Genomic DNA, 14249 nt, shown 5'->3' with positions numbered 1-14249 from the left:
CTCTAGTCCATGGGGCTGCAAAGAGCCAGACACGCCTGAGCAACTGAGCACGTCACTGGTTAAGATTCAACCCAAGTCCCCTCTTCCCACCACACCCTCTTCCTCTCCTGCTGGTTGTAGAGCACAAGTCAACAAACTCCTGGGGGAAAGCGGTTTTCCTCCGGACTCTGAGGTCTCTGCCCAGACCTCCTCCCAGGAGAGGTCAGAGACTTAGGGTTGTGCTTACCCCTCCCACCCCAGGAAGTCAGGGCTCAGAAATTGCTCAGCTGAGCCCCTCAGTTCCAGGTGAGAAAGCTCCCCCAAGGTGCACCTGGCCATTGCAATGCTTTTACCTGCCCTGTCCCCTGTGGGGACGGGGGCCCTTGGGGAAAAGCTAATGAACAATGGGAAGTCTCTGCCCTGTGGAGCCCTCCTTGGACTGTTTTTACCCCCAGAACTGGGTGGTTTAATCACCGCCTTGCCGCTCCGAGCACTGGCTTATTCTACCAAGAGCACTGGCTTCCCACGTAGTGCTGGTGATAAAGAATCCACTTGCTAATGCAGGAGATGCAAGAGACATGGGTTCAGTTCCTGGGTTGGGAAGATCCTCTGCAGGAGGAAATGGCATCCCCTTCCAGTATTCTTGCCTGAAAAGTTCCATGGGCAGAGGAGCTCGCCCGGCTACAGTACCTGAGGTGGCAAAGACTGAAACACAGCTGAGCACACACATACACAACACCAAGAACCTCATGTTCAAGTCAGTGTGAAAACAGCTCCTGAAACCAGGCATCTGGTCTACCACCCAGCTCTAAGGCCGCCAGCACCTGATCATCCAGCAGGCCAGGATAGACACCTCTACTTTGCTGATCCAGAGGCATCAGGGATGCTGAGCTCCCCGACCCGGCCCGCTTGGCTACTTGGGGGTCCGGATGAGGGTGTGATAGACGGGCTTGACAATGAGGTGGAGATGCAGGGCGTTCTCCACCAGGTACTCTGAGTTGCGCCGCTGCAGGTCGGCGTGCGCTAGGAAGTCGCCGGCCTCCTCGCTGCTCTGGTGGAAGCTGTACGCGTGGCGGACCAGCAGGCGGCCGTGGTGGCGCGCCCCCACCAGCACGGTCTTCTGGAAGCTCACGCCCGCCGCGTCACCGCCGCTGCTGGCCGGCGTGACCACCAGCCGCGGCCGGCCGTCCTCAGGGCGTGCGAGGGGCAGCGCGGTGCCCGTGGCGTCTGCGTAGACGGGCCGTAGGCTTACCGGCAGCCAGCGTGGCGAGAAGAGCACGTTCCAGGTGACTCGGCGGCCCGAATCGTGGCCACTTGGGCCCAGCTGCGTCTGGAAGCTGGTGCTGCGATCGTCGCGGGCCGGGTTGTTGATGACCCACGGGGTGCCCCAGGCGGGCGCGAGGTAGTTGCGGGGCAGGAAGGCGCTGCCATTGATGTCGAAAAACTTGGCATAGTGCAGCGGCGAGGCGGCGTGGAACTGGTAGGCCTGAAGGAGCAGGTCGGCCACCGCCGGGCCATGGCGTGCCAGGGCGGCCGAGCGCGCCTGCAGCTGGAACAGCTGCGCCGGAGGAATCATGGGGTAACGGATGGCGCGCAGCGCGCGCTCGGCCACGGCTGGTGGCGGCCGCGCGCGGCCCAGCCACGCCTCCAGCGCCTGGAAGAGCTCCAGCTCGTCCTGCAGCACGAGGTCCGAGCGCGGCAGCAGGTGCGCCAGCAGCTCGGGGCTCACAGCGCCCCACTCGGCGCTCCCCGCCACGGCCGACAGGTTCCAGGCCAGGAACTGCAGGCAGCTCTGGCGCAGGGCCTCGTCCCCGGTGCTCACTGCGTAGTGGTACCAGCCCACCGCCGGGCCCGCGCCGCCCGCCAGGTGCGCGCGCATGTAGTCGGCCACGCCCCGCTGCAAGGAGGCCACGCGGTACTTGGTGGCCAGCTGGTGCAGGGGGATGGCCTGCGCCAGCAGCACGGTCAGCTCACCGCAGTAGAGGTACCTGCCAGAGAGGCGCAGAGATGGAGCGCGGTCAGGGCGGCCACGGTTACCCTACCCAGCACTGCCTCCTGAGTCCCAACGGTACCCGGCGTGGGGCGACAGCATCGCCATTAAGGGAGCCAACAGAAGGACCTTTCCACGCGTATCCTACTTCACCTCCTCGTCTTTCCGGTTTCTCGTGGGATGTGGGAATAAGCAAGCATTTATTGAGCACAGGTGGCTCAGTGGTGAAGCATCCGCCTGCCAATGCAGGAGACGCAGGTTCTGTCCCTGGGTCAGGAAGATCCCCTGGAGGAGGAAATGGCAACCCCCTCCAGTATTCTTGCCTGGAAAATACCATGGACACATGAGCCTGGTGGGCTACAGTCCATGGGCTTGCAAAGAGTCAGACAGGACTTAGCTGACAGAGCACGTCAGTGATTCCTAGAGTGAGTGCCCACTGAGTGGTTGAGCTCTGTGCTGGGACGAGAAAGATGTAGCTCCTACCTTCACCCGGTTTACAGTGTGGGTTCCGATTCATATTCTGCCAGTTACTTGCTATGAGAGTGGGCAAGCCATTGAACTTCGCTTGTTTGCCTCTGGGAACGAAAGATGTTTCCTAGAATCCCTTAAATCACATGACTAAATTCTAGCTAATGAGATGTCCACAAAGGCACAGACTGGGATTGGGGGAAAGCCTGGTTAAATAGAACTGACTAGGGTAGAGATTATTGTTCAGTCTATCAGTCCTGTCCGACTCTTTGCAACCCCATAGACTGCAGCACACCAGGCTCCCCTGTCCTTCACCATCTCCTGGAGCTTGTTCAAACTCTTATCCATTGAGTCAGTGATGCCATCCAACTATCTCATCCTTTGTCGTCCCCTTCTCCTCCTTCCTTCAATCTTTCCCAGTTAGGGGGTAGAGGAAAGATGCTTTTCTCCTTCTGTGCTATCTCTTTGTTGCCTGGAAGTTTGAAGAAATCACCAATATTCTGCAGCCATCTTGTCTAAGCTATTAAAGCAGGGTCACTTTCTCAGACTAGAGTGTGGGCAGTGTCCCTGTGCAGCACGCTACCAGGAAGCAGCCCCCTAGCCCTGTGGCTCAAAACCTGGCCAGACAACTAAACCACACAGAGACATTAAAAGAAGAAACTGTTTGGCCCGGCCCTAGATATGAAGCTCGGGATTCAGGGTGGGGCCCAGAAGTCTACAGTCTTTAAAAGCTCTTAAGGCCAGGTTTGGAAACAGCTTTGAGAGTATTTGGTAACTAACTTCAAACCACTCAGAGCTTTCAGGCAGGGGAGTCATGCTGCATTTTGCAAGAAGCTGGTGCAAAGAGGGAAGAGGGAGGTGGTTGCATGGTCATCCTAATGCCATCCAGGGAAGGGGCAGGGCTAAGAGCCAGGGCTTCCATCACCCTGTGAGTGGAGAAGCCAGGGACATGGAAAGGGGTGACGTCTTCCCCCCGATCCTTCCCCACCTGATGAACTTGTCGAAGACGGCAGCACAGTCCCGGGACTCCTGCAACACCACCTCGCTCTGATTACTCAGCAGCTCCCGGAACTGCTCACTGTGCAGTCCCAGCAGCAGGCGGTGGGCATGGAAGACTCGGACCTCGTCGGTGCCCATGGCCTGCACCCGCAGCACCACATCGCTGGCATTGCCCTGCCGCAGCAGTTCCTGCAGGCGCTGGAGCAGCATCTGGGAGTGGTTGATGGAGGTGCCCGCTGACTCCCCACCGACATCAGTTTTCTGGGCTGCAGCAGGAAGGAACACAAAGCAGCCTGAGGGGGCAGCCTTCTGGGGTTGCAGACGGACCAGCTGGAGATGCCTGTGGTTGGATGTGGGCAGAGGGTAGGGGAAGCCTGGGGAGGCTGTGTGCTCCCGTTTGTGCCTGTGAAGTGCGTGGATGCATGTATGTGCAGACAGGCACATCTTAGATGGGGAAATTCGTGAACCTGAGCAGACCCTGAGAAGATGCTCTTGGAAGGGGTGGGGGGCAGATTCCCGGCAGGGAGAGGTCATGAATCAGAATGGGACAAAATGTCCAGAGCTGGATTTCCCTGGTGACTCTGTGGTAAAAATCCGCCTCCCCATGCAGGAGACATAAGTTTGATCCCTGATCCGGGAAGATCCCACGTGCCACAGAGCAACTAAACCTGTGCTCCACGACTATTGAGTCTGTGCTCTGGAGCCGGGGAGCTGAAACTACTGAGCCCGAGGTCTACAACAAGAGAAGCCGCTGCAGTGAGAAGCCCGCGCTTCGAAGAAGAGGAGCCTCTGCTTCTTGCAACTAGAGAAACGCACACACAGCGACAGAGACCTAACACATCCCCCCCCAAAAAAATTAATATCTAGAGCTGATCTCCATGATGGCAGACCCCTAGGCGAGGACTGAGGAGCCTCTTGGTCCCCACCCCCTTGCCTCCTGAAGAATTGCCCACCTTACCCCTTGGAAGAGAAAAGTTGGCCCAAAGCAGTGCATTCCCCAGCAAATAATCTATTGAGCACTTACAATAAGCCAGACACTCCCCTGGGAGCTCAGACCAGCACAGTGAACAAAACAAACCAGCTCCTTACACTCATAAAAGCACAACTTAGCTTCTTAGGCAATAAATACACAAATAAGCACTCTGGTTTTGGGCTGTGACCAGTAAGGGAGGTGACGGGAGTGGGGTGGCGGCTCCTGTAGGTGCAGGAATCAGAGACAGGCTCCCTGAGGAAGTGATAAGGAGCCCACCTGAGGGCCTGGGAGAGGCTGGGCTTGGTGCTAGGAAGGTGGAGGGGATCTGCCCACGTTCTGAGTGGGAGGTGAGGGGGCGGAGCAGGGGAGGGGGCTGCAGCCTGGGGGGGTGGTCCTGATCTGGGAGGCAGGGGTCTACACTGGCCTCCTGGGGGACCCGAGAAAGCACAGAGTGAGCGGGTCCTGGACGGGACTTTCGAGGCACCTGCGCCTGGGGACGGGCACCCTCCTGCTTCCAGGCGAGCCAAGTGGGACCCTCCTCCCCTGTTTCCAGGACACCGTGAGGGTCAGATGGGGACACGTGCTTACGGACGGAAGACTCGGCGACAGAAAGCACTGCCAGCAGCTTCCCCAAATGGAGCATGGACTGAGGAGTTGAGGGGAGCAGATGGGCACCCTCACCCTCCCAGTGCGCGTATGTGCACACACACACACACACACACAGAGTCCCAGGGCCTCTTGAAGAGGCTCCCAGGAAAGCAGAGCCTCTGTGTATGAGTGAGAGGCAGATAGAGAGAGGGAGAAAGGGTGAGAGAGGAGCCCTGGTTATTTTCCAGCCCCGCCATCCCCCAAGCTGTCACAGTGAAGGCTCCAAACGCTGATGGATCCCACTCTCCCCAGCCTGGGCCCAGCTGCCAGGGACAATGGACAGTGGAAGGGTGTTCCTGTGGTTAAGCCCCCTGCCTGCACAGCCCTCCTGCCCTCGGAGGCCGGCTGCCCTCCTCCACGGAGCTGCATGATCAAATCAACACTGTGCCTGGCCCGGCCGTCTGGACACCGCCCCCTCCTGGCTGTGGGCAGTTGGAGCCCAAAGGTCCTGCCCCTTCTCCCTGCCCACTGCCCACTCACCTGCATGAGTGACCAGGCCCACCAAGGTCAGCATGGCCCAGAAGCTGGCCCAGGACCCAGGCTTGGCAGAGCCCAGCCTGCACATCTTTGCACCCTGCCCCCAAGCCCACAGGAGGAACAGCGGAGCCCAGACCACTCCGTGCACATCCCTCCTCCTTATATAGGATCCAGCCCAAGGGGATGGCCGCCCCCCTTGCCCGGCTGGCTTCCCTCCCCCCACCCAGCCTCTGCCTTGGATTGGTGGAAACTGGCCCCAGCTGTTACCCAGGCAACCAGTTGAGCCGGAGAGCGGCGCCCCAGGCGCTATTGTGCTGCTCTCGGGCCCCTGAGGGGACCAGATCCGGCAGCTTCCCCCACGTCTCCTACCACCCGGCACAGCTAGTCACTCCTCTCCTGGGTAGTCGAAGGCTCTCCAAAGGGCAGGCAAAGGGCTCCAGAACCAGAGGCAGCCACTAGCCCAGAGGGTCCCCAGCCGCCTCCCCTGACCCCCCACTCTGGCACAGAGTACGCTTGGCAGCATCGCGGCTGGAGCACTATGGTGAGCCAAGGACTGCAAAGGAAGCCCTGGAAGAGGAGGAGGCCGCGGCCCAGGCCCCACCCCTCCCCCTCCCGTGTTGGGGTGGGCTAGCTCTCCAGAAAAGAGGACAGGGCTCTAAGTAGGGTCCCGTGGGGTAGCTGATGTCATGTGCATGTCCTTCGTTGAAGAAGGTTCCTGGCGTGCTCTGAGGAGGGTGATGGGCCTTAGGGACATGGGGGCTGTGGCCATCACACCCCCCCAGGTCAAGGTGAGCTAGGATGGCGGGGCTGGGCATAGAGCAGCTGCACCCCATGCTGTGCACCCCCACCCAGAGCCGTGCTTGAGGCTGGTCCCCCGCAGGCATCCCACCCGCCGTCTGACCAGGAGCTGCCCTGGCACCTTCTTCCTCTAATTCACCTTCTCAAGTGGTCTCAGGTCTCTTGGTTCACCTCCTTGGAAGGTTTCTCTTACCAGCTTCTGTCCAACTTCCTACTGTAATTTTTCCCATCTCAAAGTTCCTCGGAGGGGGCTTCCCTGATGGTCCAGTGGTTAAGACTCCATGCTCCCAAGGCAGGGGGTCTGGATTCCATCTCTGGTCAGGCAACTAAGATCTGGCTTGCTGCAACTAAGAGAGGTGCAGTCAAAAATAAAATAAAATAAAATAAAAGCTGCAAGGAGACACACAGCGGAGCCAGGACCCACCCTGATGGTCAGAGACACTGAGGCAGACAGCTAGGTGACAGTGTCAGCCGGGTTAGTGCAGGGACGAGCTCTTCTAAGGACAAAGGGATAGAGAGGAGAGGGTGGGGTCTGGAGCCCAGGGGGATGGGTGGGCGGTACTGGTGGGGCCTCACCTTTCCCAGGAACAGGTAGGGCCTGGCCCAGATCCTTGCGGGAGGGAGTCCTTCCAAGTTGATAAACTGAAATGGTGTGTGTGTGTGGCGGGTGTGTGTGTGTGTGTGTGTGTGTGTGGTGGGGGTCCTCCCAGGAGATCCAGCTTAGCCTTTCTCCTGAGGCCTGGCCCTTCACTGGGGCTGAGTCAGAGCTCACCCTCCCTTGCTCTCTGAATCCCAGGGACCGGCTCAATGCATTGATCTCTGCCCCGGGGTTGGCACAGAGAAACCCAACAGCTCCACCCCCCACCCCTCTCTGGAGCCACAGAGAGAGCTGGAATTGGGTCTGGCACCTGCTTCGTCCGGGTTGGCAGAGACGCAGCTGTCCGGCCCAGCGGAAACCCCTCCCAGCTGTCCTGACCTTCATGCCCAGTCCCCTTCATCCAGATTCGCCACCCCCTGCCCACTGGCTGTGTGCCTGCCCTTCCCGGGGGCTGTACCACTTCCCTGACCGAATCCAACAAGACAGAGCCTCAGTGTGAGGGGAGGGCAGGGTCAGGTCCAGTGCTGTTCAATAGGATGTCATTGATGACTTTTTACAAAATGATGCTGAGAGAACCCACTAGTCAGAAAATGGTCTTTCAGTTAGAAAGTCTCCTTGAGACTCAGAAGTGTGACCCACCTGTGCTGGAATCTCCCACCCTCCACCTCGGAGCCAGGGCACTTGTGTCTTCTTAGTATCTTGACGATGGTCATGTACAGGCTAGAGTTAGATGGATGGCATTTCAAGTGTGCAGGAATTGGGGAGGGCCCAGGTTACCCAGAAGACCCAGGAGGGACACCTCTGACTCCGCATCTCTGGGGGGCCTCGCCTCTTCTAGTTCTAACTTGTCATCCCTGAAACTCCTCTACTGATCTAAACACTGACTTTCCAGCGACTGCCCTGGTGGTCCAGTGGCCAAGACTCCAAGCTCCCAGTGAAGAGAGCCTGGGTTCGATCCCTGGTCAGGGAATTAGATCCCATATGCTGCAACTGAGAGTTCGTATGCCAAAACTAAGATCTAGGGCAGCCAAATAAATTTTGAAAAACAAACAAAAAAGCGGAATTTCCAGGAATATGCATTTTCTGTTTTCATTTTCTTAGTCTGAGGGTTTCTGAAGTGTATGCATGCATGTATTTGTAGGTGCGCAAGCGTGTGTGTGTGTGGACTGTAAGTATGCACACATGTGTTTGTGTGTGTGTGTGTGTGTGGTGGTGTGGAAGTATACATGCCTGTGTTTGTGTGCTTGTGGTGTGCGTGAGAGTCTTGGAGCTGGAGAGAGGAAGCGGGGCATCCACCCTGCCCAGTCTTGCAGACGGAAGGTCAGAGACAGTTTTATCTTGCCCTGTGCATCTGGAAGCTCCTAAATTCCTCAAGAGAAAGTCTGAGCTAGAACAATTCCTGGAGACCAGCGTAACTTCCCACCTGAGACAAGAGTACCTATGACCCAAGGGGCTTGTCTGAGGTCTCTTGGCCCAGAAGGGGCTGAGCCTGGATTCAGATGTTGCTTTTCTGCTTTTCTTTCCGCAGCCCCATACTATCTCTTCTGGGAAGCTATTTCAGTAGCCACACACGAGGCAAGGAGTCGCTAGTGTTGGTAGAGTAAGCTTGGGGCAGGATGCAGAGTTTCGGAATCTGCGGATGCGGGAGGATGGAGGGGTGGGCTCCCAGCGCCTCAAAGTAACTGACGTGATATGGAAAGCTTCGCCTGAAGCCAGGCTGTCCCGTGGTGGCACCCACCTTCCAGCCTCAGCATCCTGCGTCGTGCTGCCTGCCCACCCCCAGCTGGAGAGCCTTGTGCATCCGAGGGGTGTATCTACCTGACCCACTTCCCCTCCTGGTACAACCTGAGCTCAAGGTGGACTTGCGCTACCTGAGCACCTGCTCTTCCGGTGGGAGGGCATGATCAGTAAACGGTTCTGGAGGAAGGACAAGGCCAAGTTCAAATTCCGCCTGCTGCCACTTACATGCTCTTAGCCTTATCCTACTTGCTGGACTTCTCTGCGCTTCGGTCCCTTCTCGTGTGAAATTGAGGTGTCCCAAGTTAGCTTGTGGGGCTGCTGGGAGGGTGACCCGTGGGGAATAGGGTGGATCCTCAGGAAATGTTGGCAGAGACCCTTACACCTGGCTGTAAGTGGCCCCCTGCTCACCCGCAGCCTCCTGGTGCAGGAGGGTGGTAGCCTGGGGACTTATCTGTGCCACTTGCACCCTCTGTTGCAGGAGTCCCAGACACTCTGCGTAGGGACCTGAGGGCCTACTGTGCCCCCTCTGACCAAAGCCAGTGGACTCTTGGAGGTATGCAGTGCCGGGACCTGGCCACCAGGAAGCAGCAAGGCTACTGTGAGTTCTGAGGCTGGGTGTGAAGGTGAGGCTGGGGGTGGGCATCCTGGTACTTCCAGCCCCAGAGTGGGATTTAACTTTGCTGTTGTTCAGTCACTAAGTCGTGTCTGACTCTTGGCAACCCCACCGACTGCAGCACTCCAGTCTTCCCATTTCTTCACCATCTCCCAGAGTTTGCTCAAACTCATGTCCATTGAGTCGGTGATGCCATCCAACCATCTCATCCTCCGTCGTCCCCTTCTCCTCTTGCCCTCAATCTTTCCCAGCATCAGTGTCTTTTCCAACGAGTGGGCTCTTCCCATCAGGTGGCCGAAGTTTTGGAGCTTCAGCATCAGTCCTTCAATGAATATTCAGGGTTGATTTCCTTTAGGATGGACTGATTTGATCTCCTTGCTGTCCCAGGGACTCAGGTCTAACTCAGGGAGCCCAGAGATGGGCTCTGCGGCATTCCCAGAGGGTGAGCGTGGGAGGCGATTCCAGGCTGGGCCTCAGCTCGCTCCAGACTCAATCCGCACACTGTCCCGGGCGCCCACTGCGGGCTGTGCTGGTGACTTTTCCCCACGTGGGATGGGAGAGCTGGCCAGGCTCAAATTCTAGTCTCTCTGGACTGCAAGCCACGCCGGATGGTGTTTATTTGCTAGTGACTGCTTGAAGGAATTGTCCATTTCACCAGGGCTAGGAAAACAAGGGCTTGTGGGGTGCCACTGCGTCTGGGTTTCCCAGAGCTGCTGGCAGCTGGGTCCGGCTCCTCCTGGGGGTCCTGGCCAGCCCTGGGCATGGCTTCCTGCCATCCTTCCAGGCCAGCAGCACTCCCACCCCACCCCGAGGTAGCCTCCTTCTCAACCCACCACCCACAGCCACTGCACGACCGATTCCTTCCAGCCTGGCCCAGGGGCTCCTCTCCAGATCCGTGTCCCGCCCAGGGCAGCCTCGGCGCTCCCTCCCCGGCACGGGTTGCCCCTCCACTCCTCTCTGAGTCAGCTCCTGGAACCCATCTGCCTTTCTTCAGAGTCCTCGCCCCCAGGGTTTCTGATAGCCAGACTGAGCCCAGGCCGGTTCCCAGCACCCTTGGAGCACTGGGCAGGCCATCCAGAGTGCCAGTGCGACCGTTCCCAGGGCCGCCCTCCAGCCTCGCTCCTTCCCTTCCCAGGCTCCCTCGTAATCCTGCTTTGCTCCAGACAGTATCGACTGTTCAGGCTCATCCCCCTGGGCCTCAGGCCCCACCCTCCCCCTCCTCCCCCTCCTCCCCCTCCTCCCCTTCCCTCCTCCCACCACCCGCCGCTTCACACGTTCTGATTGTGCTGATCACAGACTCAGTGCTGCTGGAAGAATCGTCAGGCAAACAGCTGAGAGGGAGCTGCAGGCACCCCCGGAAAAAGCCACAGGGTGACCCAGGACCCAGGAGCATGCGGCTGGCAGAAGAGACAGGTAAGGCAACTAAGACCCAGGAATCTGGAGGTGGGGTGGGAATGGGGAGCTTGAAGTGGAAAAAATCAAAAGCTGGAAGGTGAAACCTAAAATCTGAAAGTGTAGACTAGGCGGGGAGGGACCAGAGTGTGTGTTTGGTCCTCATCCCATATCGGCCACCAGCCAGATGCGTGTGACGGCAGGCAAGTCACACCTGAGCCCCCTGGACTCAGTTTCCCTATCTGAAAACCAGGGCCCTTCCAGCTCCAGTGGTACTAGGAGACAGAAAGAGACAGAGATGCTCTTTGGGGTAGAAAGGAGAGAACTTGGTCACATCTCTCCTTGAAGAGAAGGCAGCTGTTTGCTACAGCAGCGCGGTTGCCATGATTACCGTGGGTCCGGATCAGTCACCAAGGATGCCTTAAGAACACAGTGCTCAAGCCCCAGTTCAGACTGTCTGACTCAGGCTGCCTGGGAACCAGGCGATTCAGAAATAATCTCTAAGATGGCAAGAAAGGCCACCAAGCACTTCTTCCCATTGATAGTGGAGCCAGGCCCCTGAGGGGGTGGGCTGGGGTGGAGAGGACATGGCCATTGGGATCACGTTTGGCTGGACCTGACTAGGGGCTCTGCATGGAGCCAGGGTGAGTAGAGACCTCAGGGCCAAGGTCAGGGTGGGGCTGCTCCAGGCCAGGCTGGAAAGAGACCAAAAGTTCTAACCTGCCATTCTGCACTTCCTAGCTGCCCAGCTACGGGTGACCCTGCTGCCCACACCCAACAGCAGCGGGCTGAGCCAGGAGCTTGAAGGCCGTTGGCCCGAGAGCCCTGCGGCATCCCCATGTGTGGCTGGAGTCATCCCTGTCATCTACTACAGCATCCTCCTGGGCCTGGGGCTGCCTGGTGAGTGGGGAGTGGGGTCTGGGGTCCAGGGCTGGGCCAGAAATTGGGGTCCTCCTTCAATCCTCCATGCTGACCTCTGAGACACGGGATCGTAGATTCCTTCCCCTTGCCTTGTGGTCACTGCAAAGCCAAGCATAGTGGGGAGTAAAAGCGAGGGTGCTCAGTGGCTGTTGTGTCTGATGCTTTGTGACCCCATGGACCGTAGCCCACCAAGCTCCTTTGTCCATGAGGTCTTCCAGGTAAGAAGTCTGGAGTGGGTTGCCATTTCCTCCTCCAGGGGATCTTCCCAACCCAAGGGTCGAACACACAACTCCTGTATCTCCAGCACTGCAGGCAGATTCTTTACCGCTGAGCCACTGCAGAAGTTTGGCATGGTCAATAGCTAAACCCAAGTTTTCACCAGAGCAGACAGCCCCCTTTTTCCCCCAGGAATGGGCATCTCCTAGAATGACTAACGCCATGCAGAACAGCCCAGAGCCTCACATTGACAGCTTCTTGCACCATCCGCTGCATTCAGAGAGCAGAGCAGGGGTGTGGATGCAGGAGAGGATGGGTGGAATTAGGGAATGGCTCATCCCTGCCTGTAGCCTGGTAAGGCAGTGGCCTGCGGTGCCATGGCTGGACAAGGAAAGGCTGATCATCTGCTTAACCTTTCCAACAAAGTGAGGTTTCAGAAGGTTCCGGAAAGACGAAAAGAGAGGCAAGAAGCAGCAGGTGGGGAGGGATGAGGAGAAAGCACATCAGGCAGCCCTTCTAACCTCTGACCCCTCCCCTCCCTAACCTCGGTGACCATCAGTCAATCTCCTGACTACAGTGGCCCTGGCCCGCCTCGCCGCCAGGACCCGGAAGCCCTCCTACTACTACCTTCTGGCACTCACGGCCTCAGACATTGTCACCCAGGTGGTCATCGTGTTCGTGGGCTTCCTCCTGCAGGGAGCCGTGCTGGCCCGAGAGGTGCCCCAGGCCGTGGTGCGCACAGCGAACATCCTGGAGTTTGCTGCCAACCACGCCTCGGTCTGGATCGCCGTCCTGCTCACGGTGGACCGGCACAGAGCCCTGTGCCACCCCCTGCGCCACCGGGCCACCTCGTCCCCGGGCCGGGCCCGCCGGGCCGTCGCTGCTGTCCTTGGTGCTGCGCTGCTCACTGGCATCCCCTTCTACTGGTGGCTGGACGTGTGGAGGGACGCAGACCCGCCCAGCATGCTGGACGAGATGCTCAAGTGGGCTCACTGCCTCATTGTCTATTTCATCCCTTGTGGCGTTTTCCTGGTGGCCAACCTGGCCATCGTCCGCCGGCTGCAGCAGAGGGGCCGGAGCGGGCCACGGCCCCAGATGGGCAAGAGCACCGCCATCCTCCTGGGCGTCACCACGCTCTTCGCCCTCCTCTGGGCACCCCGCATCTTTGTCATGCTCTACCACCTGTACGTGGCCCCCGTCTACCGCGACTGGAGGGTCCACCTGGCCCTAGATGTGGCCAACATGGTGGCTATGCTTAACACCGCCGTCAACTTCGGCCTCTACTGTCTCGTCAGCAAGACTTTTCGGGCCGCTGTCCGAGAGGTCTTCCAGGACACCCACCTGCCCTGCACCCTGGGGTCGCGGACAGTGGGCACGGTGGCAGAGCCTATGCTGAAGCCTCCGGGACTCCCCAAGGGGGCAGAATTGTAGAGGAGGAGCCCACACAGGGAGTTTGGGATGGCTCATGCTCGGATTACTGGGGTCTTTGTGCTTGTGCCCACAAACTTTATCAACACTCTCCATTGCAATCTGGGGGTGGGGAGAGTGGTTTCTCGCTTCAGAGGTGACTCCCCAGGAAGCTAAATTAATGTTGGTGGGCTGAATGAACGAATGAATAGATGGATGGATGGATGAATATGAATTGCTTCTATCCCACCCCTTCCTGGAGCCCACCTCTTATTCCCTGCGTCAATTTCTTCTCTGGCTTCTGCTGGCAATGCCAGGGAGAAAGGAAGATGTCCCCAGGATCCCAGGCCTTTCCTGGGCTGGGGGGAACCATGTGTGGGGACTGAACAATGGGGAGGAGCTGTCTGGGAAAGTGGTCTTAAGCAGACTCAATGGCCCAGCTCTGGGGTGACATAAAGACCTTGGGGTCCTGAGCATCCTGGACTGATTTTGACTGACTCCCTGCGCTGGAGCCAGAACAGGTTCAGGGGCCCCAAACAGCCCAGGGCTGCAGTCTTCATGGTTGCCAAGGAGCAGGACTAAGCAACAAAAGGCCCTCTTAGCTGAGGGGCCAGGAGAGGGGAGAGGCGGCCCCGGCCACGCTGCTGACCTCACTGCACTTGGGGAAGAAGGCTCTTTCTCCACCAAGAGGGGGAAGGGAGGTGGCTCCACTGATGGGAGGCCCAGGGGGGCTCTGCCCGCCCCTCCCAGACTCTCTCCTTTTGGCGGTGCCAGCCTGGAAAGGCAGCTGGGAGAGACAGCAGACGGACCTCCCACCTGCTCCAGGCATTGGGTAAACACATTAGCAGTCTGCTTTCTGCTTCTTCATCAGGCTGAACTGCCCTTTCCCCTGAACGGGAGGTCCAGGAGGGCCCTCACCAGCACCCAACCCCTTAGCGGGATCACAGAAGCGAAAAAGGCAGATATGCGCCGGGCAAACGGTCAGTGCAAAATAAACGCACTTGGCCTTCCCCCTTCCCTCCCTACTTCT

The 14249-nt window shown here is 58.5% G+C and overlaps 2 protein-coding genes across 2 annotated transcripts; one reads left to right on the top strand and one right to left on the bottom strand.

Annotated features, from left to right (window-relative positions):
• Window positions 1-710: 710 nt before the first annotated feature.
• Window positions 711-5665, bottom strand: BTBD17 (BTB domain containing 17). Its single transcript, XM_069544036.1, has 3 exons — window positions 5538-5665; window positions 3426-3702; window positions 711-1967 (listed from the first exon to the last, which is right to left on the bottom strand). The coding sequence occupies exons 1-3, from the start codon at window positions 5620-5622 to the stop codon at window positions 893-895; spliced, it is 1437 nt and encodes a 478-aa protein (XP_069400137.1). The 5' UTR covers window positions 5623-5665; the 3' UTR covers window positions 711-892.
• Window positions 5666-6286: 621 nt separating this feature from the next.
• Window positions 6287-13243, top strand: GPR142 (G protein-coupled receptor 142). Its single transcript, XM_069544114.1, has 6 exons — window positions 6287-6322; window positions 8676-8820; window positions 9149-9268; window positions 10580-10696; window positions 11417-11575; window positions 12372-13243. Exons 1-6 carry the CDS (start codon window positions 6287-6289, stop codon window positions 13241-13243), a joined length of 1449 nt encoding a protein of 482 aa, XP_069400215.1.
• Window positions 13244-14249: the final 1006 nt, after the last annotated feature.

Source organism: Ovis canadensis, chromosome 11 (genome assembly GCF_042477335.2).
Source record: "Ovis canadensis isolate MfBH-ARS-UI-01 breed Bighorn chromosome 11, ARS-UI_OviCan_v2, whole genome shotgun sequence".
Classification (NCBI taxonomy): domain Eukaryota; kingdom Metazoa; phylum Chordata; class Mammalia; order Artiodactyla; family Bovidae; genus Ovis; species Ovis canadensis.
Note: the sequence above shows the minus strand (reverse complement) of the source record. Positions and strands in the feature narration are given on the sequence as shown.

What these genes read in the sequence shown, in the direction of transcription:
- GPR142 (XM_069544114.1), top strand. Translation starts at nt 6,287, where the DNA reads ATGGGGGCTGTGGCCATCACACCCCCCCAGGTCAAG. An exon ending in CCTGAGCACCTGCTCTTCCG is followed by an intron (nt 8,821 to 9,148) that starts GTGGGAGGGCAT and finishes CCTCTGTTGCAG; the next exon opens with GAGTCCCAGACACTCTGCGT. An exon ending in CCTGGGCCTGGGGCTGCCTG is followed by an intron (nt 11,576 to 12,371) that starts GTGAGTGGGGAG and finishes GGTGACCATCAG; the next exon opens with TCAATCTCCTGACTACAGTG.
- BTBD17 (XM_069544036.1), bottom strand. Translation starts at nt 5,622, where the DNA reads ATGTGCAGGCTGGGCTCTGCCAAGCCTGGGTCCTGGGCCAGCTTCTGG. An exon ending in GGGCCTGGTCACTCATGCAG is followed by an intron (nt 3,703 to 5,537) that starts GTGAGTGGGCAG and finishes TTCCTGCTGCAG; the next exon opens with CCCAGAAAACTGATGTCGGT. An exon ending in GTCTTCGACAAGTTCATCAG is followed by an intron (nt 1,968 to 3,425) that starts GTGGGGAAGGAT and finishes CCTCTCTGGCAG; the next exon opens with GTACCTCTACTGCGGTGAGC.